At 42.1% G+C, this 24,993-nt stretch overlaps 2 protein-coding genes across 2 annotated transcripts; both read left to right on the top strand.

The window, feature by feature from the left end:
* The first annotated feature begins 5,963 nt into the window (after positions 1-5,963).
* LOC147883638 (uncharacterized) lies at positions 5,964-8,154 on the top strand. Its single transcript, XM_087399543.1, has 7 exons — positions 5,964-6,305; positions 6,401-6,487; positions 6,617-6,770; positions 6,879-7,025; positions 7,147-7,214; positions 7,364-7,661; positions 7,781-8,154. Exons 1-7 carry the CDS (start codon positions 5,964-5,966, stop codon positions 8,152-8,154), a joined length of 1,470 nt encoding a protein of 489 aa, XP_087255669.1.
* Positions 8,155-22,326: 14,172 nt separating this feature from the next.
* On the top strand, positions 22,327-24,517 carry LOC147883637 (uncharacterized). The gene is made up of 7 exons (XM_087399542.1): positions 22,327-22,668; positions 22,764-22,850; positions 22,980-23,133; positions 23,242-23,388; positions 23,510-23,577; positions 23,727-24,024; positions 24,144-24,517. The coding sequence occupies exons 1-7, from the start codon at positions 22,327-22,329 to the stop codon at positions 24,515-24,517; spliced, it is 1,470 nt and encodes a 489-aa protein (XP_087255668.1).
* Positions 24,518-24,993: the final 476 nt, after the last annotated feature.

Genomic DNA, 24,993 nt, shown 5'->3' with positions numbered 1-24,993 from the left:
AACTTCAATGTGCTTGGTACGTGCATGAAACACTGGGTTATGCGCAATGGCCAAAGCACTCAGGCTATTAGTGTAGACCATAGTGGCATCACCTACACTAAAGTACCGTGGCATCACCTACACACACATGAATTCGAAGAGAAGGTGAGCATGCGCATGGCGGAGGATGCAAGCATTCTTGTGGTGGGGGAATCCTTGATTCCTAGCTTTACTTTTAATAAGATCGGTGCTAATTCACCTGGGAAGCAGTTGCTGATACATCCACTGAAAGCACCGAGGGCGTGCATCAAGCGAGACCCAAACCCACAGCCTTGACAGTGAAACTGACTGAGCAGGTGGACTGTAATGCCAATCGATCCCTCTCGGAGTTTCTTGTGGAATGATGTCTCCATGCTCGAGATCATTGTTACACCGTCGCAACCGCGTCGTTGGTGTCAGAGGATCAGAAGGTCCTTGCGAGTGCGTGCGCATGCATGCCTACTGCGAAGATAACAATCATAGAAGTCGCTGCCAACCCGACCACTGGATGAGGTTCTTAACTAGGATTTCCGCAGTCTCTCTCCCGTAAGCAGGGTGCTGGGGATCGGATCGCATCCGATGAAGTTCATCTTAAAATCCACGGATGTGCCTCCTCACCGTAGCAATCTCCTCTCGAATCTCCTCCGAAGTGAGTGCCACTACGTGCAAACTGCCATGTGAAGTGCCTCTGCAATGATGGCAAGGAGCGGATGACATGAGCATGCCCCAAACACTTTTTGAAAAACAATCAATCGCCAGATCGCAAATTCCTTGCATGATGGTAACAATGTCCATCATGGTCACCAATGTGTAGCATCATAAATATGCATAGATGCTACGGGAAACAAAGATAAATGATCTGTGTAACATCCATGAGAATGGAATACAGATAATGCAATAGAGACATACATCGAAGATCACTATATTTCGGAGAAATATCTCGCACAACAACTGTGTACAGAACAACATCATAATGCTAGTAATAGCATGCGCACAGAACCATCTGATGGCGGTTAGGGAAGTGGCTGTTGAAGACCCAACCGCTTGGAGATCCAAACGGCCAACCCTTGCAGCTAACCTACCCTCGCACACCCCTCTTGGTCACACTGCTGCTAATCCACATGGTTATGCAATAATAGCTTTCAACATGCCTCTCATGCTTCCTCACCTCTACCAAGCTAAAATGTGTACAAGCGACAACTTTGCCATAGAAGACTCCATTGCATTGACGCTGACATAGTAGGATCTTCGCCATAGTAGGCTCCACTGCTTTGATGCCACTTTTGCTCACGAAATCAAACAATGCAACATCTTTGACACAATCGAGATCATGGGCAGATTCCCAAAACTCCAAAAACTTCCACGAAACTGAGCGTGTAGTTTAGTTATAGTGTAGTGTAGCCTCAAGATTGCATCAGGATTCCATGAAAAGAATTAATCATCTAAATCTCTCCTTGCTATTTTAGTTATAGCGCAGTCTTCTTGCTAGTGCCATTTAATGCTGCTGGTGCAATTTTTCTTATAGAGGATAACAACACAACGGATTAAGGGATCGATGATAAAATATATGAAAACATCTAAGAAATAATCGATAAACATAGATAGAACAAGGGCATCTCCTTCTTCTTACTTGGCGAGAATTGCAACAAGGAATATGAATCATCTCCTATAAGATATTGTGGAGATCCTTGTGATAGGAAATAAAACATTACTAGACATCCTTGCTATTAGGAAAAGGATGAGAAAAATCCTTAGAAATCAAAAAAAGAAATTTCATCGCCTGCTATTAGGCAAGTGATCATCTGGGAAAACAAAGAACATCCGAACATCTAGGAAACATAAGCATTTGGGCATCTGGAAGTACAAAACAACTGGGAATAAGGATTGTCTAGGAAATGCAAGCATCTCGGCATCCGATGAGCATCCAAGAAACACAAGCATCCGGGCATCAGAGAAACACAAGCATCAGAGATGAAACAACATATGCTCCCAAGGAATGATCATATTCATGTACTAGACGCATATATATAGTTGAGGCCAAGGACTGAGTGTGGATGAGTTATATATAGCTCTATCATCTTTGTCTTAGGAGATTGAGGCGAACTAGTTGAGGACAAGGATTGAGTGTGGATGAGCTATATATAGCTCTATTATCTTTGTGTTAGGAGATTAAGGCAATAGATTTGGGTCTTCTTCCTTTATTCTCGGGTTTGCAGATATGGCAGTCTAAGAGAGGGTTTTTTGTGTCCCAACCATGGTATTTCGAGGCATTTGGTATGGAAATTAAAACTATAAGACGAGTATAAGACTCTCACATATCAAATGGACCCACTGGCTAGAACTAATTGGGTGAGCAATAAGAAGTAGCATTGAGCAACCACACCACATGTATATTTGAAGACTTATATTCTCTCTGCTTCTATTTCCCATACAATTTCTATCAAATTAAATGCACATCAATAATTGTGTCAGTCCTTGTCAATGAAAGAGCTTTTCTTGAGCACCATCAAGATATTTTATGGCATACTTGGTATATGTTGATGAGATGTAGGCAAAGTATTTGCTAATGTATAAGGGATTATGGCCTATCTAAAAAGTACTAAGCAAGTCAATATCATCAAGTACTGAAAAGGATGTGGATAAGAAAGCAACAAGAGTCATATCCCTAAAATTGCACAAACGGTAATTCACTTTTTGGTAGGTTCTATGTCCTCGAAAGAAGTTATGGGATGAGTTGAGGGGTTGTGCCTCGATTGTATGGAGTGAGGGCCTCAAGCTATTTGATTACTCTAAGAGCCAAGTTGTTTAGCCTACGATCTTCTAAGGAGGAGAATTTAGTGATTTCATCAACGAACTACATAGCATTACCACTCTGCTAGCCGGAGGATAGCCGCCATCAATGTGAAAATGGAAGAGGAAGATGTAAATGTGGTTTTCTTAAATAGCATGCTTGAGCCATATGAGAGACTCATGAAAATCTTGATGCATCTACTCGAACCCATGACGAAGACCATCCGGTCAGTGCCTTACTTGATAAGGAGAGGAGATATGGCATCCATTGGCATCCCTAAATTGGTAGGTCCTAATGGGATATGGTAGAAAAAAAAAGGTCTCTAGCTTAATGAAGTGTAAGTAGTGTAAGAAGAAGGGTCATGTCATACTACTATATTAATAGTAATGTAGGACTATCTATTTTTATTCAATACTAGTATAGTAGAATACTAATATAATACTATTCTATTTCTATAGTAGAATACTAATATATTACTATCTTTTTCTCTGTTACAACTAGTGTAATTGTTAGAACGAAGGTGGTATTGATGGTTTAGTACTAATCTGTTTCCCAGTAGTACTAGAATGGAATGCAACTGGATTTCATGTTACTCAAGCTACATGGATGATTTTTTCCAATTAGTTTCGATAAGAAGCGAAACTTTTATATTGGTGTCGAAAGTTTTGTATGCCTTGGTAAAAATAAAGTTTTGAAAAATTGGCCAAGATTTGAAACTTTTATGAGAAAAAAATTAAAGTTTTGCCAGGATTTACAACTTTTTCTTTAAAATTCAAAAGAAAATAGATAAATTTGTAATATGTTCTACGGATGTTGTGAAACTAAAAAACTAGCTCAATAAAATTTTGCCAAGATTTTATATTAATATAGAAGTATAGCTTCGATAAAAACACCCCTATCAAGCTACGAAGAAGTCTAGGAGTGTACGTGTCCAAGATGTAATTTTTGAAACTCCTAGCAATACCTTTTTTAATCCCCATGTGAAGAAAGAGCACTAGCATGGATTTGCACAGGCCTCATGTGGTAATTCCACCAACGATGTCATGGTAGATAGACATCTCATGTTTGGTGAGAACCCCGTGGAGGATGACCCCATGGAGGATGTAAATATTATGGGTTCTACCTTGGTTGTTGTAGAAGGGGATGAGGAGGACAGTGATGATGAGGTGTTGGAAAGGGTAATAAGGCAAATGGAAGAAATTGAGAGAGATCCAGCAAAGGGTGGTTTGGACCTAAAAGATGGAGAGGGAGGGCATGAAGGTAACATGTGTCTTTTGCATTCTTCCTTTTTTTTTGGGTATTTACATTACATAGGGATTATAAGTAATTGACGAATTTGTAATTTGTTATTTGTTTCACAAGGTAAAATCACCTCAAAATATGCGGGTCAGATGCGGCTCCTACTTCGATGAAGAGAGAAGTAGAACAAAAAAAAAGAAAAGCTATAAGATCCTTGTACAGCAGCTATAAAATGGGTATGTGCTTAATTTTGATTGTACCTAATGTATGCTAACTGGACTTTAATTTACACTTTAGAGATAGGAACCAACCTGACTCAGACAGTTTTGAAGAGGCAGTACAGATGTTGGATGCCATTGTAGACCAAGCTGTGAAGCTTCTGGGCAAGGATGTTCTGGTAGAGGACATCCTAGAACGAATGATGGACAGACAAAGGGACAGCTAGAAGGGCATCTCAAAAGGGATGATGGACAACCAGAAGGACGTTCTAGAAGGAATGAAGGACAATGAGAAGGATAAGTGTGAATGTGCACAATAAGCACAAAACGAGAAGGATAGCTGCAAATGTGCATAGCCTATTTTTATCTACATGATAGTCGTGATTTTTTATGACTGAGCGTTCTAATTGTTTTTGTTACTTGTCATGTATCTAAACTTGTTATTTCTCATGTATTTGAACGTGCTAATTTTCATAAATTTATCTAGAATATCGTAATATTAGTTTTTGTTAATTTGCCATGTATTTAGCTTTGTGTTTCTGACCTTCCTTATAGGTGCTACCGAAAATGTCATCCCTCCAAAGAAGTTGATTTATTTTTTGTATGAATGGGATCTTGCTAAAGAGTTGGTGGATGAATGCTCCTCTAGTGGCCGAAGGGGGTGACATTCAGATCCTTTGCAACAAAAATCTTCAATGCACTTATAGATGGGAGGACACGAGTAACATCAAGTGTAGTTCTCCATCCAACTCTCCTTATACCTCATAGAATGGCTATGGATGAAGCTATTTGTTTGAGAAGTCATAGAGATTTTCAAGAAGTCTTCACCAAATTTCTTAGAACAAGAATTTCAGGCGTGGATACATCTGGTGCAGATGTAGATGGACATCTACTGAGGCGAACAAAGATAGTTTTCTTAATGTGTTGCCTATGCGACACATATCCATGCAACAGGTTTGCTAGAGAAGCACTCCATCAATGAAGAATTACCCAAGAGACCTTTTAAAGGGTTCTTGAGTTGCATGTCTATACCGCATTGATATGCATCTTTGATTGTTGCGAGTATAAATTATATCTAAATGAGTCGGAAACATTCAATCATGATTTTGTTTCCTTGCGGAAGATAACATCAACATTGGAGATGCTAATGAGGGCCAGAATATTATGGAATACATGGGGAGGCCTGTAAACACTCTCCAAAGAACTGCCACTACGGAATAGGTTGAAGAGCTCATTCAATTCTACACATGCCTAAGTGTGGTTGTACCAAGGGCAAAGCAAGAAGCACATGAGGTAATGACAAGCTGTTGACACTTTTTTTCCAAAAGAAGAGAGATCGGAGAAAGTTGCTCATGTGAAAGTTCAATCCAATGTGGATAGGCTTGTCTTGCTTAGATCTCTCAAGATTGCCCGTTATTTTAAGTCAATGGACCATGGTGCCTTAAGGAGCAAAACATCCTCGACTTCATTTTGACCGCACACGAGTCACGAGCGACTCAGGCTTGGCGGTCCATGCACGCCACTCTCGCAGAGGCACCCCTCCTCGGCTATATAAACGCACACCTCTCAGCTACCTACACACAAACAGATTGCACACAGCCTCAGCATTTCTGTCCAACTTGCAACATATCCTCTGATCGCTCCGCTGAGCTTTTCAGTCTAGCTACTCTAGCTGTCTAATGTCTCCCAGCACCGAGATGCAGATCAGCCACAGCCACACTCGTCCTCGGCTCCTCATCTCAGCTATTGCCTTTCTTCAGCTACTAGTTTTCCAGCCGCATGGCGGCGCCCTCGCTCAATTTACCATCTCCGCCACCACCCCTTCAAGTTCCTCTTCCGGCCCCAACACCTTCGTCGGCACCGTTGGCAACCAGATTGCCAGTTCGCTCTTGGCTACAAACACGCCTGCCTTGCTGTGGGGAGCGGTTCCGTCAGATAACATCGTTGCAGCTTGCCAAGAGATTGTCAACAGTGGCACCATCACGTTCATGGCTAGCGTTAGCAACGACTGGGGCGGCTCCGAGGATCTCACATTGCAGGTGAGAGTCGACGTCTATCATTAGAGACATGACTACTTTTGCATAAACACTCCTAGTACCCAGAACTCATTTGTGCTCGATGCTCGACCATCCAGCTCCAAGCGACAGGCGGCTGTCTCGCAGCTAGCGACGGATCCGACACGGAGTTCGTGTTCATTGATAACTACCGTCGCAAAAGTGCTGTGAGTTCCTGAATCCTCCGCATCCCACTGCAACTCGGGCGCTCGTTTCATTTTTCATCAGTACACCACCCACCTCCACATACTACTTCCATACTTACTCATGGAGTGCGGGTGGATGATTCTCATCAGATCGTCTGCCCTAGCAACGCGGGCTCTACAGGCTGCGCCGTTTACGTTACTGGGGATGACGTAACCAGCATCTACAACTCGTATAATGGTGGTTCTAAGCGCAGGCTGCTAGGAATGAGGAAATTGCTCGACTGTCAGAGCGGCGCAGGCACAGGCAAGGAATCTGTTTAACGTAAAGGGCTGCAATATATGATGTTAACCGCCCTGCTAATCTCCCTTATCTTGGGTCGTTTTCTCATAGAGGAACTCACTTTTGTAACAGGTGCCATAACTGGGGCAGTGGGAGGAGTCTTGGGTAGTGCTGAGTGCCTATCCCTCGGTCCCTTAGCACCATTTTGTGTTGCTGGCGTGCTGGGCGTGTATGCCGCCCTCGGTGCTTTCGGTGGATGTATCAGCAACTGCTTCCCAGGTGAATTAGCACCGGTCGTATTAAAAGTAAAGCTAGGAATCGAGGATTCCCCCACCACAGGAATGCTTGCATTCTCCGCCACGCGCATGCTCACCTTCTCTTCGAATTCATGTGTGTGTAGGTGATGCCACGGTTGAAACCCATCGCGGCACCTCCAAACGTATGTCCGAGCTCCAGCTTGGTGATCAGGTGTGCATCGTCTTCGAATGCCTTTAATAATCTCCGTTGCATGCCTACATGCACCACCACCACTGTGTCCTCATTGCTCAACTACCTATCATAACACTCAGCATTTGCCAGCATACTACTGATCCCACCCATTTCTCTGCATGCAATAGATAGCTGTATGGGGTGAGAACGGGATCATTAGCTACCAAGATGTCTATGCTTTCGGCCACAAGGATGCCAATGTCACTGCCATCTTTATTGCCATCACTGCGGAGCCCATCGGACATTCAGCTTCACATTCCAACACCATTCGACTCACCGGCCTTCATTTCATACCTGCGTCTCATAAGAATGGCAATATAGTTTATAAGCGGGCCCAAGATATTGAGATCGGGGACATTGTGTGGGCCACGAGTCAAGAACATGTTCACATTTCAAAGGAGAAAGTCTTTCCTTATGTGGTCAAAGGTACACTTCTCTCTTAAAACCCTGTAGGCCATTCATTGTAATGAGCACATTTATGCAAGGTGTGATCAGTCTTTGCGTAGCCTAAAATCTAAATGCTCCTCCTGTGCATGCATATGTAGAGGTCTCTACAACAAGGAGGCACGGCTTATACAACCCTTTGACCATGGGTGGCACTATCATCGTGGATGGTGTGGTAGCATCAGTTCATAGTGATTGGTTCTTGGATGCTACGTTTGATGCCATGGGCTTCACTCATTGGTTACCCTTTGCATATCAATGGGCGTTGATGCCTGTTCGAATCCTCTACTCCATCATGGGCAAGGACGCCTACATTTCCACGTACCATTCGATCGATGCATATCTCGATGTTGCAACATTCGGAACCAAGCACGGCGGGGTGATCATATTCACTGCATATTCAACACTCACTTCTTTAGTGGCAGCCGTTCTTATACTTAGTGCTCAAAAGCATAAGAAGGGTACCACTATCTAACAAAAAATTATGCTTTAAATACGGCCCTTCACATAGGATGTATTATTTTCATCTTGCACATAGCTATGTAAACTAGAACTATTAGAAATAAATAATCATCACATTGTTCATGACTATTATGAAAAATATATGCCACTCGTTTGAAGCGATGCCACACCCATTCTGATTTGGCCTATTTGCCTCCCAAACATGTATCACAACCCATTGATTTCTCATTATGCTTCGTCTATCTGTATTGAGTATCTCTACATCTCCACTGTATGTCCTTCTAAATAAAATGATAATCGTTCTCCTCTCGACTTCTAGATGCAATACCTATATCCATTTGATCTCTTCATTGTAATCCTTTCAGAATAGAAGGGAAGTCCAAAGAGAGAGAGAGAGAGAGAGACCCTTTAGGATCTATCGGGCTGGACACCAATATTGAATAGATAGTCAATCTCACATTAAAAGTATGACGAAAAGAAGAAACCCTTTGCATATCAGTGGATGTTGATGCCTGTTCGAATGCTCTACTCCCTCATGGGTAAGGACACCTACATCTCCGTGTACCATTCAATTGATGCATATCTCGATGTCGCAACATTCAGAACCAAGCACGATGGGGTGATCTTAATCACTGCATATACAACACTCACTTCTTTAGTGGCGGCCATTCTTATACTTGAAAGGGTATGTTGGGGTGCTCCTAACATTCGGAACCAAGCACGATGAGATGCTCTTAATCACTGCATATACAACACTGACTTCTTTAGTGGCAGCCATTCTTATACTTAGATGGGGTGCTCTTAATCACTGCATATACAACACTCACTTCTTTAGTGGCGGCCATTCTTCTTAGTGCTCAGAAGCATAAGAAGGGTACAACTGTCTAACAAAAAACTTTGCTTTAAATATGGCACTTCACACTTGCCAAATCTCTAGAATGTATTATTCTCATCTTGCACATAGCTATGTAAACCAGCACTATTAAAAATGAATAATCATCACACTGTTCATGCCATTGATTTGAAGCGATGCCACACCCATTCTAATTTAGTCTATTTGTGTTGCCAAATATGTATTAAATACCATTGATATATTCATTATGCTTCCCTATCTGTAATCTATATCATTTCTCCAAGTGCTACATGTCCATCTAAATAAAATGATGACTGTTCTCTCGACCTCTTGTTGATGCAATGCATATCTCTATTTGATCTCTTAATTGTAATCCTTTCAAAATACAAGGGTAGGAGAGAGAGAGAGAGAGAGAGAGAGAGAGAGAGAGGGAGAGAGAGAGGGAGAGAGAGGGAGAGAGAGAGAGAGAGAGAGAGAGAGAGAGAGAGAGAAAGCCCGCCCTTTTGCCTTTGCGGATATAACCGGAATTCTCATGTCGATCAGAGGGACTGTTGGAACTGGGCATGAATCAGCTTGTCATAGCTTCACCGCCCTTGTGCCTTTGTGGATATAACCGGAATTCTCATGTCAGTCAGAGGGACTGTTGGAACTGGGCATGAATCAGCTTGGCATAGCTTCACCTCTTCTAGTTTAGACTTCGTGTGCAAGGAATGCAACAATTGCCAGTGGAATTCTGGAACCAGGTTAAGCAATCTTCCCAGTGAAATTTGGATCGGTGCCTCTAGAATGCACTCCAACCCTGGCTCCCTTTGGGGAGAATTTTCCCACCTCTTGGCTTGGTTTGCAACCAACGGAGTTTCTTCGACTGCCTTTGGACCATTCCCTGGTAAGTGTAGCTTGAACTTGGCTTGAGTCTCCACCTCTTATTGGAGAATTGGTTCCACAAACTGCACCTTACGTGCTTCACTGGGCATCGTTGCGGACTCTGCCAATGGCATTAATGGTGGCTCCTTCGTCGCCAACTCGCAAACAGCTTGGTGTCTGATGTGTTTCTGGGTTGGACAATCTAGAAGCTTGTCACCCTTCTTGGGAGTCGGGGTCCTTGCAACTTGGTATCAGCACGGGTGATTATACTAATCCCTGGGCACATCATCAACAATGTGTGCCATCGAAGTGCTGGGCATTTTCTCAGACATCTTTTGGCGCTCTGCACGTTGCCGATTCCATTCCTCAGCCTCCAAGCATTCGTTCCGCCAATGGCCTTCACCCAAGCAAAATAGAGAGGTTTTTTATCAATTTTTACCGACCCCTGCCTCTACGGCCACCGTCGCCTCTACCTCATTGGAACGTCTGTTGCTGTGGCTGAAACGATTGTTGTTGTGGCTGAAACGCTTACTGTTGCCGCTCTTCTTGAACAAAAGACACAACTGCATCTTGCTGCTGACCAACTGCTCTCTGGCCGTGCCCATTACAATGGCATTCCTCTGTGTTGTGCGTATTAGTCAAGCAAACCGCGCACCAATTCGCATTAAGAGCACACTCGACTGCGGAGTGACCAGGATTGCAGCAATGAGCACACCAGATACCCTTCAAGCCTTAAGGTATTGATCCTTCTCCAAAAGCCACTGAAGTGCCCTTGCCCCCTTTAGAGGCTCTATGGGTCTTCATTTCTACTTCTGAGTTAGATTCCTTTGAGCTGGTATCTTCCGAGCTGGTCACCTCCATGTCTGCATCACTATCGTCTGACTTCTTGGATTTTGGCATCTTCTTCTTGGCTTTACTCTTCGTGGATTTTCGGTTCTTGGATGTCCTGCTATGATTGTTTTGTTGTGACTCTTGGGGTTTTTTTCAGTTGATTACTAGTTTTTATATATATATATATATGTAAAGATAGATAGATAGATAGATAGCAGTATTCCTATATATTTAATTGCTCATATCAGTTTCTTTTTCAAATTGCATCACTTGCATGTTTATTAAGTATCAAAATTTACTAAGAGTATGCTCTTCCCTAGCTAAAAGCACACTCAAACTCTAAATTTTTTTCTCTCTTTTTTCTTTTTTAGTTTTTAACCCTTGTTTGCTAAGACACCTATATGACTAATACTACTTGTGGTTGTCCCTCTTTCCTCAAATCCCTTCCTTGCTTCAGCTATATACATATATAGCTATATATATATATATCTATATATATATATGGGAAGTAGCAAGCTAAGGGTGTCCACTTTTTGTTCACACCCCAATCCTTAGGAGGTGGAAAAACAAGCTTTTTAGCACACAAAAATGCAAATCTCACCTACTTCCCTATGGATCTAGTCTTTGAAGTCTTCTGACACAACATCACACTTGCTATTGTGCACACAATCGTATAGTCTGATCAAAAATTCGATCCACACACAAAAAATTTCTTTGTGTCACACGGCATGGTTCCAGGGTGGTCACACGTTTTTCACGAACAGAGAGTGTCATATTGAATTCTAAATTTCTTACTCATTTTAGATTAAATGTTATTGAAACTTTGTAACTGGCCTCTTTGCTTGGCCTCAAGAGAGCCAAATGGGCATGTTTTTTTACCTCGTGCACCGTGGATGTTATCAAAGCTAGAGATGGTGACGGTGAAGCGCGCTATTACTACAATTTGTACTCCCACTGGATGCATGAGGTGTTTGAAGGGAGCCTTTACAAAGAGCAAGAAAAGAGGTGTAGAGCAATTATATGGCTTGAAATCTCATGATTGGCACAAGATGCTCCAAGTAAGTATTTTATGTGCATAATATCTTTTTCCTTTCAAATTTGAGAGTGAATAGCTATAAGCACCTAATCAACCACCTCCTCGCGGGTTCAGTTCATACTACCTACTAGCATTTCATGTAGTGCATCGAAGGACGTGAAAGATTGTATTCACAAGATGGGCGAGCTTGTGAGGTATGTGAGCTCAAAGGAAATAGATCCCACCACGCTTGAGAATGCTCGAGTTATGTCAGTGGAGGCATTTTGTTTAATGGAGGAGACATTTCCACGTTCTATTCTCACAACCCAACTACATCTCATAGTGCATTTGGTGGATGAGATTGCTATATGTGGTACTATACATGCACGATGGTTGTTCTTCCTGGAGCGCTTCATGAAGACCTTGAAGGGCTTCGTGAGACAAAATGCAAGACCCGAAGGTAGCATGGCCGAGGGCTGGTTGGTACAAGAGTCACTTGTATATATTTTTGAGTTTCTTGTTGATGTGGATAGCTCTCTCCCACGACTATGGAGAGGTGATGAAGACCTAAGGATGACCTCTATTGTGCCTCAAGGGAAAGGACGCAACAAAGTAATAGACACAGAGTTGCATAATAGTATCAACCTCTTTTGCGTGCTTAATAGTGATGTGATGAAAAGATGGGCGACAAGATACCAGGATGCAAAGGCAATAAGACAAGAAGAAAGGGACCTCTTTCGTACACACCACGGATCTCGTGTGCCATACCCTCAGTATCTAAGAGCACTTCCAAAGGATATTCATGTGGATTGGCTACTTGATGAAATGGAGAAAGCAGAGAAAGACGAGGGGATGCGTATTACAATGGAAGAATGGGAGTATGCTAGGGGATGCATGAGCAAGGTCGGTATATAGAATGTTATGCATAAGTTAGGAGCTTTCAATAATTTAGATTGCTTATTTAATTGATTTTTTCTTGGTGTAGTGCACTATGTTCAATGCTATATGGTGTGAGGGCAAGCATTTTCAAACACAACGGATTGATGATAAGAGAAACACACAAGATTGCGGCGTCATTGCTAGCTTTGAGGGAGCCAATGGAGCCATGGATGATTATTGTGGCATAATCCAAGATATTATTATGCTTGACTTTCGACGCTTCTTTGTGTATGTTTTGGATGTAAAGTGGTTTAAGGACGTGGTGGAAAGAGGCCCCAATGCAACAATCAAATTCCATGCAAGTGGCTTTGTAACTATTGACTCCACAAAGTTTTGGCAAAGTAGGAAGGACACACTAGTACTATCGCAACAATGTGAACAGGTACTGTGCACACATATAAAAATACTCGCTTTTAAATATTTGATGCAAGAAAAGTAACATGATTGTATTTGTGTTTGAATTAGGTTGTCTATCAATCAATGGTGGATAATAATAGATGGTGGCATGTCATAACTATTATGCCACGTTCCAAAGTGATGTATAGTACATTTACTAATATGGAGCGTATGGAGGATGATCATGGCCATGGACGTGATGATGACCGTGATACAAGAGAGGAGGAGGATCATGAGATAGGAGATACAGATATTGAGGCCATTACCCATGAGGACGAGCCTACCATTCGAGATGCTGATTTCGATGAGCACATGAGTGGCACAAGTAGTAGTGGGTTGAATGTATTTGTAGATCTAAACACTTGTTTGGATTTTGAAGTAGATAGTTTGGCAAGGGTTGATCTCATTGAGGATGAGATTGAACCGTAGCCCCATAATTGATATTGGCAAAACTATTTTACATATTGTCTCATTCTCCTCATCTCACTGAATTCTTGTATATGTGGGCTTGCAAAAAATTATGTGCTTTGGTAATCATGGGCAATGTTTGGAAAGCAATGATGTACACCAAAATCTCACTTTTTGTATTCTCTGGTTTGCATCTATTTACGTGTCTAAATGCGCATCTGATTCTCAGTGTAAACGCGCAAATAAACACGCTGATACACGCGCAAATAGACGCGCTAATAAACGGGATGTTAGACGGGCCCGTATTTTCTCAGGTTAGATGCGCACGTAGATGCGGTAATTTACGCGCAAATAGAAGCGCTTTTAGACACGCATTTAGACGCACCCGTAATTCCTCTACTAAAGCAATGCCTATAGACGCGCCCGCTATTTTGCGCGTCTACCAAGCGCGTCTATAGTTGCTTTATGTTGTTGTGTAGCCTAGCCTAGCCTAGCGTAGCGGTCATATACATCGTCGTCTAGCCATGATGTGCGATTAGATGGTTGCCATGGAAGAATTTCTCAGTTATCGAAAAATGCTAATCTGGGCGGCCTGTGAGCTAGATTGCCCATCATGCAAAGTCATTGTTATTACAGTCAAGTGAAGAAAGGAAAGATCAAAACAGTACATTAGATTAGCATTGAGTCAGCTCATCAAGCTGTAATAACAACATTAGTTCATGGTTATTACATTCTAAACGATTGTTATTATAACCTAATACACCGACTGACTGCTAATCTATGCTTGTGAACTCGATGGTCCCTCAAAGTCATTGTTATTACAGTCTGTGATTCTGGCTCAATGCTAATCTGAGCCTATGAGTTAGATGGCCCCTCTTTCACAATTATTGTTATTATAGTTTGATTTCGACTGAATGCTAATCTGAACCTAGCAATTAGTCGGTCCCTCATGCACAGTCATTGTCACTAAAACAAGCTCGGTGGCTCTTTGGGATTAGTATACTGTTTGGGATTTATATTTTCCCTTGTTTGGGATTTATTGAAACAAGCGCGGTGGTTGTTTGGGATTTACTAAAGATTATATTTTGTGGGGGTTGCAATTAATCCTAAACCAACAAAAAGGCATTTCGTTTGCCATTGCCTACCTTCTCTAGCCAGTGCCTACCTCCTCTAGCCTTAACTATCATACAACTAACCTGTCATATTCATCAATGTAATGTGTGGGGAATCTATCAGTACACAGGTCTTCAAAGATGGCAAAGATCTCACTGCATTACATCCTTGAGCATGTCAAGATGGCTTGATTTGACAGGGTCTAGAATATGTGAACAATTACATCTTGGATAGCAAGAGAGCAAACTAGTTTAAAAACCCGACAGGTCTCGAGTGAAGGAACAGCGGAGGAACAAAGATGGAAAGCCATAGTCCTGCCTCTTGTCCTAAGCTTGATGAAGCCATTTCACAAGGGGTCCCTCGACAACCCAAGATTTTCGTAGATGAGATTGATTGCTTGGAGGAGGAACATAGAGTTCCCAAGAGTGTCATTCACAAGATGGTCATATTGCATGAGGAACTGTGGGAAGGCCTTCCATAATATAAGAACCCACAGTTTGCGAAGTATGTTGCTGAAGGCTCCTACTGTGTGAAGTATCAAGCCTGCATCCTGGAATCCCTGTGTAAATATAAAGTCCTTCAAAGATCTTAGACTTTATCTCTTGTAACCTTCGATATATATCACCCAGGACTTTTTTAGGGGTTGACCACCCCTCTAATACAATCGGCTATTCAATAGAACTTGAGTTAAGTAGTAAATTGTCTTCTTTGAAAAAAAAATAGTAAATCGTCTTTGTATTCATCCATACTTAGATACAATGGTGGTTTCTTTTCAAAATGTAGAAGAGTAAAACTTGGTTGTATATTACCCGGGTATATAACTTTAGGGGCTGATCACTATACATTTGGCTTTTCTATATAACTTGAGTTTTAAAGCAATCATTCGCCATTTATACCTCCTTGGGTACGATTGCTTCACTCAGCTAGACCTTATAATTTGAAAATGTTGCATTTAGTTGGATTCAAAGATTCAATTTTCTTATGACTACTTCACTTATGACATGCGATTAGATGGTAATTCTAACCATGTGATGTGTTCATATAGTCTATCTTAGCTTAATGCTAGTTCTCATTCTAAACTATTGTTATGACACCCTGATAAACTGACTAAATGCTAATCTAAGCTTGTGAACTAGATGCAAAGTCATTATTATTATAGTCTAATTCCAGCTCAATGCTAATCTCAACATGTGAATTAGATGGTCCCTCATGCACAATCGTTGTTATTACAGTCTAATTCCGACTGAATTCTAATCTGAATATATGATTTAGATGGTCCCTCATCCATAGTCATTGTCACTAAAACAAGCTTGGTAGTTGTTTGGGATTAGTATTCTGTTTGGGATTTATATTTTTCCTTGTTTGGGATTTATTGATTGGCATTTACTGAAACAAGCGCGATGGTTGTTTGGGATTTACTAAAGGTGCTCGCCTCTTTTAGACAGTACTTTACCTGTACTCAGTAAAGTTTGCAAAGAGTGGTGTGTATGAGCTTGATTTGCAAGCTTCGATACATGCAGGGCTTCAAGAGAGCATGAGTCTTCAAGGCGTGTAAAGTCAGAGTTGCTTATCCAAGTTGATGGTGTCAATAATAGTACCAGTGGCAATGAAGATGGAGAAAGAAAATAGTCATGGTCCTGGCAGCAACAAACTTTCCTTGGGATATTGATGAAGCACTTAGGTGAGGGTGTTTTGCTATTTAAAGAATTTGAAATATGTAAGTATAACAGCATAGGCAGTAAGAAGTAATTCATAAGATACCAGGAGAGTACGTTTTGATACATGATTTTCATTATTTGTGTCTAGTTTTTCATCGTTCTTGCTGCTTTGTCGTATTGTCATGGTGAGCTTCAATTTTGGTTAAGAGCCACAGTAACAACCTGAAACTGATTGGTGTGCTTTTTCAAATTTTTTGTCTGTGTGTTGTGTGGGGGTTATTTATGGCTTCACAGGCAAAGACTAGAGAAGGGGATTTACACACCTCTTCCAAATGAGGAGAGCCGACGTGAACTGATTCGTATTAATCTCAAAGGTGTTGAGGTATGGTTTGTAACTTTCAATCATAGGGTGCATTTTGATCAAGACATATGTAAATGCAATGCAGTGGTTTAATATTTGACAAGGTTAATAAATGTTGATTGGAAATTTGTAAACAGGCCTCATATGCAGCTAAGTACAACAGGGTAGTTGGCAAGAAAAGATGGAATCTTTTGTATGCCATAGTGAATAATACACCATTGGTTTGGCTACCCATTAATAGAGATGGGAACCATTCCATTGTCTTGGAGATGGAAGTACAATCAATTAGGCCCTGTATCGATTTTTAGGGTGGAGAGGAAGTCGTAGCAGGCAAAAGAGTTTCATGAGGACATCTACGATTCTTGAGTCTTGCCTCATTCTACAGAAGATCCAAATTAAAAAAGGGGTTTTGCACAATGGGCAACCTGTCCCACAGATTTCTTAGAGAAAGACCAAGAGAGCACTTGCCAGCTATTTAAATGGTTAGAGGATGCCTTAATTAATACTCAAGTTTTTGTGCGCCCTCATTTTTCTAGACCATTCATGGGGGGATAGATGCTACTTGCAAGTCACTAGGGGCCATTTCTGAACATGGCACAAAGTAGTAGATTTTGAGACAAAAAATGGAGATACTAAAGATGCCACTATAGGATCGATAAACGAGAGAGCAAGTACAAGGTATAAGAGTCGATAGTTATCAGCCATCACGTCAACTAGATTGAAATGAAAAGAAAAGTACATAGTACTTGTAGGTAGACCCTAGGACTAAGTGTCCTAGGTGTCACATAGGACTAAGTGTCCTATGTGGCATAAAAGGCACAAAATACACTAAGTGCCTATAACTATGCCTACAAGGCACATACCAGGGCCCATAGGGCATCACTAGAATAGGGAGAAGATGGCCTACAAACCCCCCTCCATGGTATGGGCTGAAGTATTGTGGAAACGTCTCAGAATACCTAGTATTTTCTGGTCATGGTGGCACATGTTCATCCAAAAGGATATAGCCACATATGAATGTACAAGGTATGTCAGATCATGTAACAAATGAATCCAAGTGTAAAGCCTGTCATAAGACTTCAAACTTGGGACGAGGAAGTGCCTTTGTAAACATATATGCTATGTTGTCCTCTGTGGGAAGATAGGACAACTCTATGTCTCCTACTGACAACTGCTCTTGAACATAATGATAGTGAACTTCAATGTGCTTGGTACGTGCATGAAACACTGGGTTATGTGCAATGGCCAAAGCACTCAGGCTATTAGTGTAGACCATAGTGGCATCACCTACACTAAAGTACCGTGGCATCACCTACACACACATGAATTCAAAGAGAAGGTGAGCATGCGCATGGCGGAGGATGCAAGCATTCTTGTGGTGGGGGAATCCTTGATTCCTAGCTTTACTTTTAATAAGATCGGTGCTAATTCACCTGGGAAGCAGTTGCTGATACATCCACTGAAAGCACCAAGGGCGTGCATCAAGCGAGACCCAAACCCACAGCCTTGGCAGTGAAACTGACTGAGCAGGTGGACTGTAATGCCAATCGATCCCTCTCGGAGTTTCTTGTGGAATGACGTCTCCATGCTCGAGATCATTGTTACACCGTCGCAACCGCGTCGTTGGTGTCAGGGGATCATAAGGTCCTTGCGAGTGCGTGCGCATGCATGCCTACTGCGAAGATAACAATCATAGAAGTCGCTGCCAACCCGACCACTGGATGAGGTTCTTAACTAGGATTTCCGCAGTCTCTCTCCCGTAAGCAGGGTGCTGGGGATCGGATCGCATCCGATGAAGTTCATCTTAAAATCCACGGATGTGCCTCCTCACCGTAGCAATCTCCTCTCGAATCTCCTCCGAAGTGAGTGCCACTACGTGCAAACTGCCATGTGAAGTGCCTCTGCAATGATGGCAAGGAGCGGATGACATGAGCATGCCCCAAACACTTTTTGAAAAACAATCAATCGCCAGATCGCAAATTCCTTGCATGATGGTAACAATGTCCATCGTGGTCACCAATGTGTAGCATCATAAATATGCATAGATGCTACGGGAAACAAAGATAAATGATATGTGTAACATCCATGAGAATGGAATACAGATAATGCAATAGAGACATACATCGAAGATCACTATATTTCGGAGAAATATCTCGCACAACAACTGTGTACAGAACAACATCATAATGCTAGTACTAATAGCATGCGCATAGAACCATCTGATGGCGGTTAGGGAAGTGGCTGTTGAAGACCCAACCGCTTGGAGATCCAAACGGCCAACCCTTGCAGCTAACCTACCCTCGCACACCCCTCTTGGTCACACTGCTGCTAATCCACATGGTTATGCAATAATAGCTTTCAACATGCCTCTCATGCTTCCTCACCTCTACCAAGCTAAAATGTGTACAAGCGACAACTTTGCCATAGAAGACTCCACTGCATTGACGCTGACATAGTAGGATCTTCGCCATAGTAGGCTCCACTGCTTTGATGCCACTTTTGCTCACGAAATCAAACAATGCAACATCTTTGACACAATCGAGATCATGGGCAGATTCCCAAAACTCCAAAAACTTCCACGAAACTGAGCGTGTAGTTTAGTTATAGTGTAGTGTAGCCTCAAGATTGCATCAGGATTCCATGAAAAGAATTAATCATCTAAATCTCTCCTTGCTATTTTAGTTATAGCGCAGTCTTCTTGCTAGTGCCATTTAATGCTGCTGGTGCAATTTTTCTTATAGAGGATAACAACACAACGGATTAAGGGATCGATGATAAAATATATGAAAACATCTAAGAAATAATCGATAAACATAGATAGAACAAGGGCATCTCCTTCTTCTTACTTGGCGAGAATTGCAACAAGGAATATGAATCATCTCCTATAAGATACTGTGGAGATCCTTGTGATAGGAAATAAAACATTACTAGACATCCTTGCTATTAGGAAAAGGATGAGAAAAATCCTTAGAAATCAAAAAAAGAAATTTCATCGCCTGCTATTAGGCAAGTGATCATCTGGGAAAACAAAGAACATCCGAACATCTAGGAAACATAAGCATTTGGGCATCTGGAAGTACAAAACAACTGGGAATAAGGATTGTCTAGGAAATGCAAGCATCTCGGCATCCGATGAGCATCCAAGAAACACAAGCATCCGGGCATCAGAGAAACACAAGCATCAGAGATGAAACAACATATGCTCCCAAGGAATGATCATATTCATGTACTAGACGCATATATATAGTTGAGGCCAAGGACTGAGTGTGGATGAGTTATATATAGCTCTATCATCTTTGTCTTAGGAGATTGAGGCGAACTAGTTGAGGACAAGGATTGAGTGTGGATGAGCTATATATAGCTCTATTATCTTTGTGTTAGGAGATTAAGGCAATAGATTTGGGTCTTCTTCCTTTATTCTCGGGTTTGCAGATATGGCAGTCTAAGAGAGGGTTTTTTGTGTCCCAACCATGGTATTTCGAGGCATTTGGTATGGAAATTAAAACTATAAGACGAGTATAAGACTCTCACATATCAAATGGACCCACTGGCTAGAACTAATTGGGTGAGCAATAAGAAGTAGCATTGAGCAACCACACCACATGTATATTTGAAGACTTATATTCTCTCTGCTTCTATTTCCCATACAATTTCTATCAAATTAAATGCACATCAATAATTGTGTCAGTCCTTGTCAATGAAAGAGCTTTTCTTGAGCACCATCAAGATATTTTATGGCATACTTGGTATATGTTGATGAGATGTAGGCAAAGTATTTGCTAATGTATAAGGGATTATGGCCTATCTAAAAAGTACTAAGCAAGTCAATATCATCAAGTACTGAAAAGGATGTGGATAAGAAAGCAACAAGAGTCATATCCCTAAAATTGCACAAACGGTAATTCACTTTTTGGTAGGTTCTATGTCCTCGAAAGAAGTTATGGGATGAGTTGAGGGGTTGTACCTCGATTGTATGGAGTGAGGGCCTCAAGCTATTTGATTACTCTAAGAGCCAAGTTGTTTAGCCTACGATCTTCTAAGGAGGAGAATTTAGTGATTTCATCAACGAACTACATAGCATTACCACTCTGCTAGCCGGAGGATAGCCGCCATCAATGTGAAAATGGAAGAGGAAGATGTAAATGTGGTTTTCTTAAATAGCATGCTTGAGCCATATGAGAGACTCATGAAAATCTTGATGCATCTACTCGAACCCATGACGAAGACCATCCGGTCAGTGCCTTACTTGATAAGGAGAGGAGATATGGCATCCATTGGCATCCCTAAATTGGTAGGTCCTAATGGGATATGGTAGAAAAAAAAAGGTCTCTAGCTTAATGAAGTGTAAGTAGTGTAAGAAGAAGGGTCATGTCATACTACTATATTAATAGTAATGTAGGACTATCTACTTTTATTCAATACTAGTATAGTAGAATACTAATATAATACTATTCTATTTCTATAGTACTATTCTATTTCTATAGTAGAATACTAATATATTACTATCTTTTTCTCTGTTACAACTAGTGTAATTGTTAGAACGAAGGTGGTATTGATGGTTTAGTACTAATCTGTTTCCCAGTAGTACTAGAATGGAATGCAACTGGATTTCATGTTACTCAAGCTACATGGATGATTTTTTCCAATTAGTTTCGATAAGAAGCGAAACTTTTATATTGGTGTCGGAAGTTTTGTATGCCTTGGTAAAAATAAAGTTTTGAAAAATTGGCCAAGATTTGAAACTTTTATGAGAAAAAAATTAAAGTTTTGCCAGGATTTACAACTTTTTCTTTAAAATTCAAAAGAAAATAGATAAATTTGTAATATGTTCTACGGATATTGTGAAACTAAAAAACTAGCTCAATAAAATTTCTTCACGAAATTTCTTGGAACAAGAATTTCAGGCGTGGATACATCTGGTGCAGATGTAGATGGACATCTACTGGGGCGAACAAAGATAGTTTTCTTAATGTGTTGCCTATGCGACACATATCCATGCAACAGGTTTGCTAGAGAAGCACTCCATCAATGAAGAATTACCCAAGAGACCTTTTAAAGGGTTCTTGAGTTGCATGTCTATACCGCATTGATATGCATCTTTGATTGTTGCGAGTATAAATTATATCTAAATGAGTCGGAAACATTCAATCATGATTTTGTTTCCTTGCGGAAGATAACATCAACATTGGAGATGCTAATGAGGGCCAGAATATTATGGAATACATGGGGAGGCCTGTAAACACTCTCCAAAGAACTGCCACTACGGAATAGGTTGAAGAGCTCATTCAATTCTACACATGCCTAAGTGTGGTTGTACCAAGGGCAAAGCAAGACGCACATGAGGTAATGACAAGCTGTTGACACTTTTTTTCCAAAAGAAGAGAGATCGGAGAAAGTTGCTCATGTGAAAGTTCAATCCAATGTGGATAGGCTTGTCTTGCTTAGATCTCTCAAGATTGCCCGTTATTTTAAGTCAATGGACCATGGTGCCTTAAGGAGCAAAACATCCTCGACTTCATTTTGACCGCACACGAGTCACGAGCGACTCAGGCTTGGCGGTCCATGCACGCCACTCTCGCAGAGGCACCCCTCCTCGGCTATATAAACGCACACCTCTCAGCTACCTACACACAAACAGATTGCACACAGCCTCAGCATTTCTGTCCAACTTGCAACATATCCTCTGATCGCTCCGCTGAGCTTTTCAGTCTAGCTACTCTAGCTGTCTAATGTCTCCCAGCACCGAGATGCAGATCAGCCACAGCCACACTCGTCCTCGGCTCCTCATCTCAGCTATTGCCTTTCTTCAGCTACTAGTTTTCCAGCCGCATGGCGGCGCCCTCGCTCAATTTACCATCTCCGCCACCACCCCTTCAAGTTCCTCTTCCGGCCCCAACACCTTCGTCGGCACCGTTGGCAACCAGATTGCCAGTTCGCTCTTGGCTACAAACACGCCTGCCTTGCTGTGGGGAGCGGTTCCGTCAGATAACATCGTTGCAGCTTGCCAAGAGATTGTCAACAGTGGCACCATCACGTTCATGGCTAGCGTTAGCAACGACTGGGGCGGCTCCGAGGATCTCACATTGCAGGTGAGAGTCGACGTCTATCATTAGAGACATGACTACTTTTGCATAAACACTCCTAGTACCCAGAACTCATTTGTGCTCGATGCTCGACCATCCAGCTCCAAGCGACAGGCGGCTGTCTCGCAGCTAGCGACGGATCCGGCACGGAGTTCGTGTTCATTGATAACTACCGTCGCAAAAGTGCTGTGAGTTCCTGAATCCTCCGCATCCCACTGCAACTCGGGCGCTCGTTTCATTTTTCATCAGTACACCACCCACCTCCACATACTACTTCCATACTTACTCATGGAGTGCGGGTGGATGATTCTCATCAGATCGTCTGCCCTAGCAACGCGGGCTCTACAGGCTGCGCCGTTTACGTTACTGGGGATGACGTAACCAGCATCTACAACTCGTATAATGGTGGTTCTAAGCGCAGGCTGCTAGGAATGAGGAAATTGCTCGACTGTCAGAGCGGCGCAGGCACAGGCAAGGAATCTGTTTAACGTAAAGGGCTGCAATATATGATGTTAACCGCCCTGCTAATCTCCCTTATCTTGGGTCGTTTTCTCATAGAGGAACTCACTTTTGTAACAGGTGCCATAACTGGGGCAGTGGGAGGAGTCTTGGGTAGTGCTGAGTGCCTATCCCTCGGTCCCTTAGCACCATTTTGTGTTGCTGGCGTGCTGGGCGTGTATGCCGCCCTCGGTGCTTTCGGTGGATGTATCAGCAACTGCTTCCCAGGTGAATTAGCACCGGTCGTATTAAAAGTAAAGCTAGGAATCGAGGATTCCCCCACCACAGGAATGCTTGCATTCTCCGCCACGCGCATGCTCACCTTCTCTTCGAATTCATGTGTGTGTAGGTGATGCCACGGTTGAAACCCATCGCGGCACCTCCAAACGTATGTCCGAGCTCCAGCTTGGTGATCAGGTGTGCATCGTCTTCGAATGCCTTTAATAATCTCCGTTGCATGCCTACATGCACCACCACCACTGTGTCCTCATTGCTCAACTACCTATCATAACACTCAGCATTTGCCAGCATACTACTGATCCCACCCATTTCTCTGCATGCAACAGATAGCTGTATGGGGTGAGAACGGGATCATTAGCTACCAAGATGTCTATGCTTTCGGCCACAAGGATGCCAATGTCACTGCCATCTTTATTGCCATCACTGCGGAGCCCATCGGACATTCAGCTTCACATTCCAACACCATTCGACTCACCAGCCTTCATTTCATACCTGCGTCTCATAAGAATGGCAATATAGTTTATAAGCGTGCCCAAGATATTGAGATCGGGGACATTGTGTGGGCCACGAGTCAAGAACATGTTCACATTTCAAAGGAGAAAGTCTTTCCTTATGTGGTCAAAGGTACACTTCTCTCTTAAAACCCTGTAGGCCATTCATTGTAATGAGCACATTTATGCAAGGTGTGATCAGTCTTTGCGTAGCCTAAAATCTAAATGCTCCTCCTGTGCATGCATATGCAGAGGTCTCTACAACAAGGAGGCACGGCTTATACAACCCTTTGACCATGGGTGGCACTATCATCGTGGATGGTGTGGTAGCATCAGTTCATAGTGATTGGTTCTTGGATGCTACGTTTGATGCCATGGGCTTCACTCATTGGTTACCCTTTGCATATCAATGGGCGTTGATGCCTGTTCGAATCCTCTACTCCATCATGGGCAAGGACGCCTACATTTCCACGTACCATTCGATCGATGCATATCTCGATGTTGCAACATTCGGAACCAAGCACGGCGGGGTGATCATATTCACTGCATATTCAACACTCACTTCTTTAGTGGCAGCCGTTCTTATACTTAGTGCTCAAAAGCATAAGAAGGGTACCACTATCTAACAAAAAATTATGCTTTAAATACGGCCCTTCACATAGGATGTATTATTTTCATCTTGCACATAGCTATGTAAACTAGAACTATTAGAAATAAATAATCATCACATTGTTCATGACTATTATGAAAAATATATGCCACTCGTTTGAAGCGATGCCACACCCATTCTGATTTGGCCTATTTGCCTCCCAAACATGTATCACAACCCATTGATTTCTCATTATGCTTCGTCTATCTGTATTGAGTATCTCTACATCTCCACTGTATGTCCTTCTAAATAAAATGATAATCGTTCTCCTCTCGACTTCTAGATGCAATACCTATATCCATTTGATCTCTTCATTGTAATCCTTTCAAAATAGAAGGGAAGTCCAAAGAGAGAGAGAGAGAGAGAGACCCTTTAGGATCTATCGGGCTGGACACCAATATTGAATAGATAGTCAATCTCACATTAAAAGTATGACGAAAAGAAGAAACCCTT

This window comes from Dipteris shenzhenensis, chromosome 28, assembly GCF_047967505.1.
Source record: "Dipteris shenzhenensis isolate YYH24624 ecotype China chromosome 28, Dip_SZ_1.0, whole genome shotgun sequence".
In the NCBI taxonomy this organism is placed as follows: domain Eukaryota; kingdom Viridiplantae; phylum Streptophyta; class Polypodiopsida; order Gleicheniales; family Dipteridaceae; genus Dipteris; species Dipteris shenzhenensis.
Note: the sequence above shows the minus strand (reverse complement) of the source record. Positions and strands in the feature narration are given on the sequence as shown.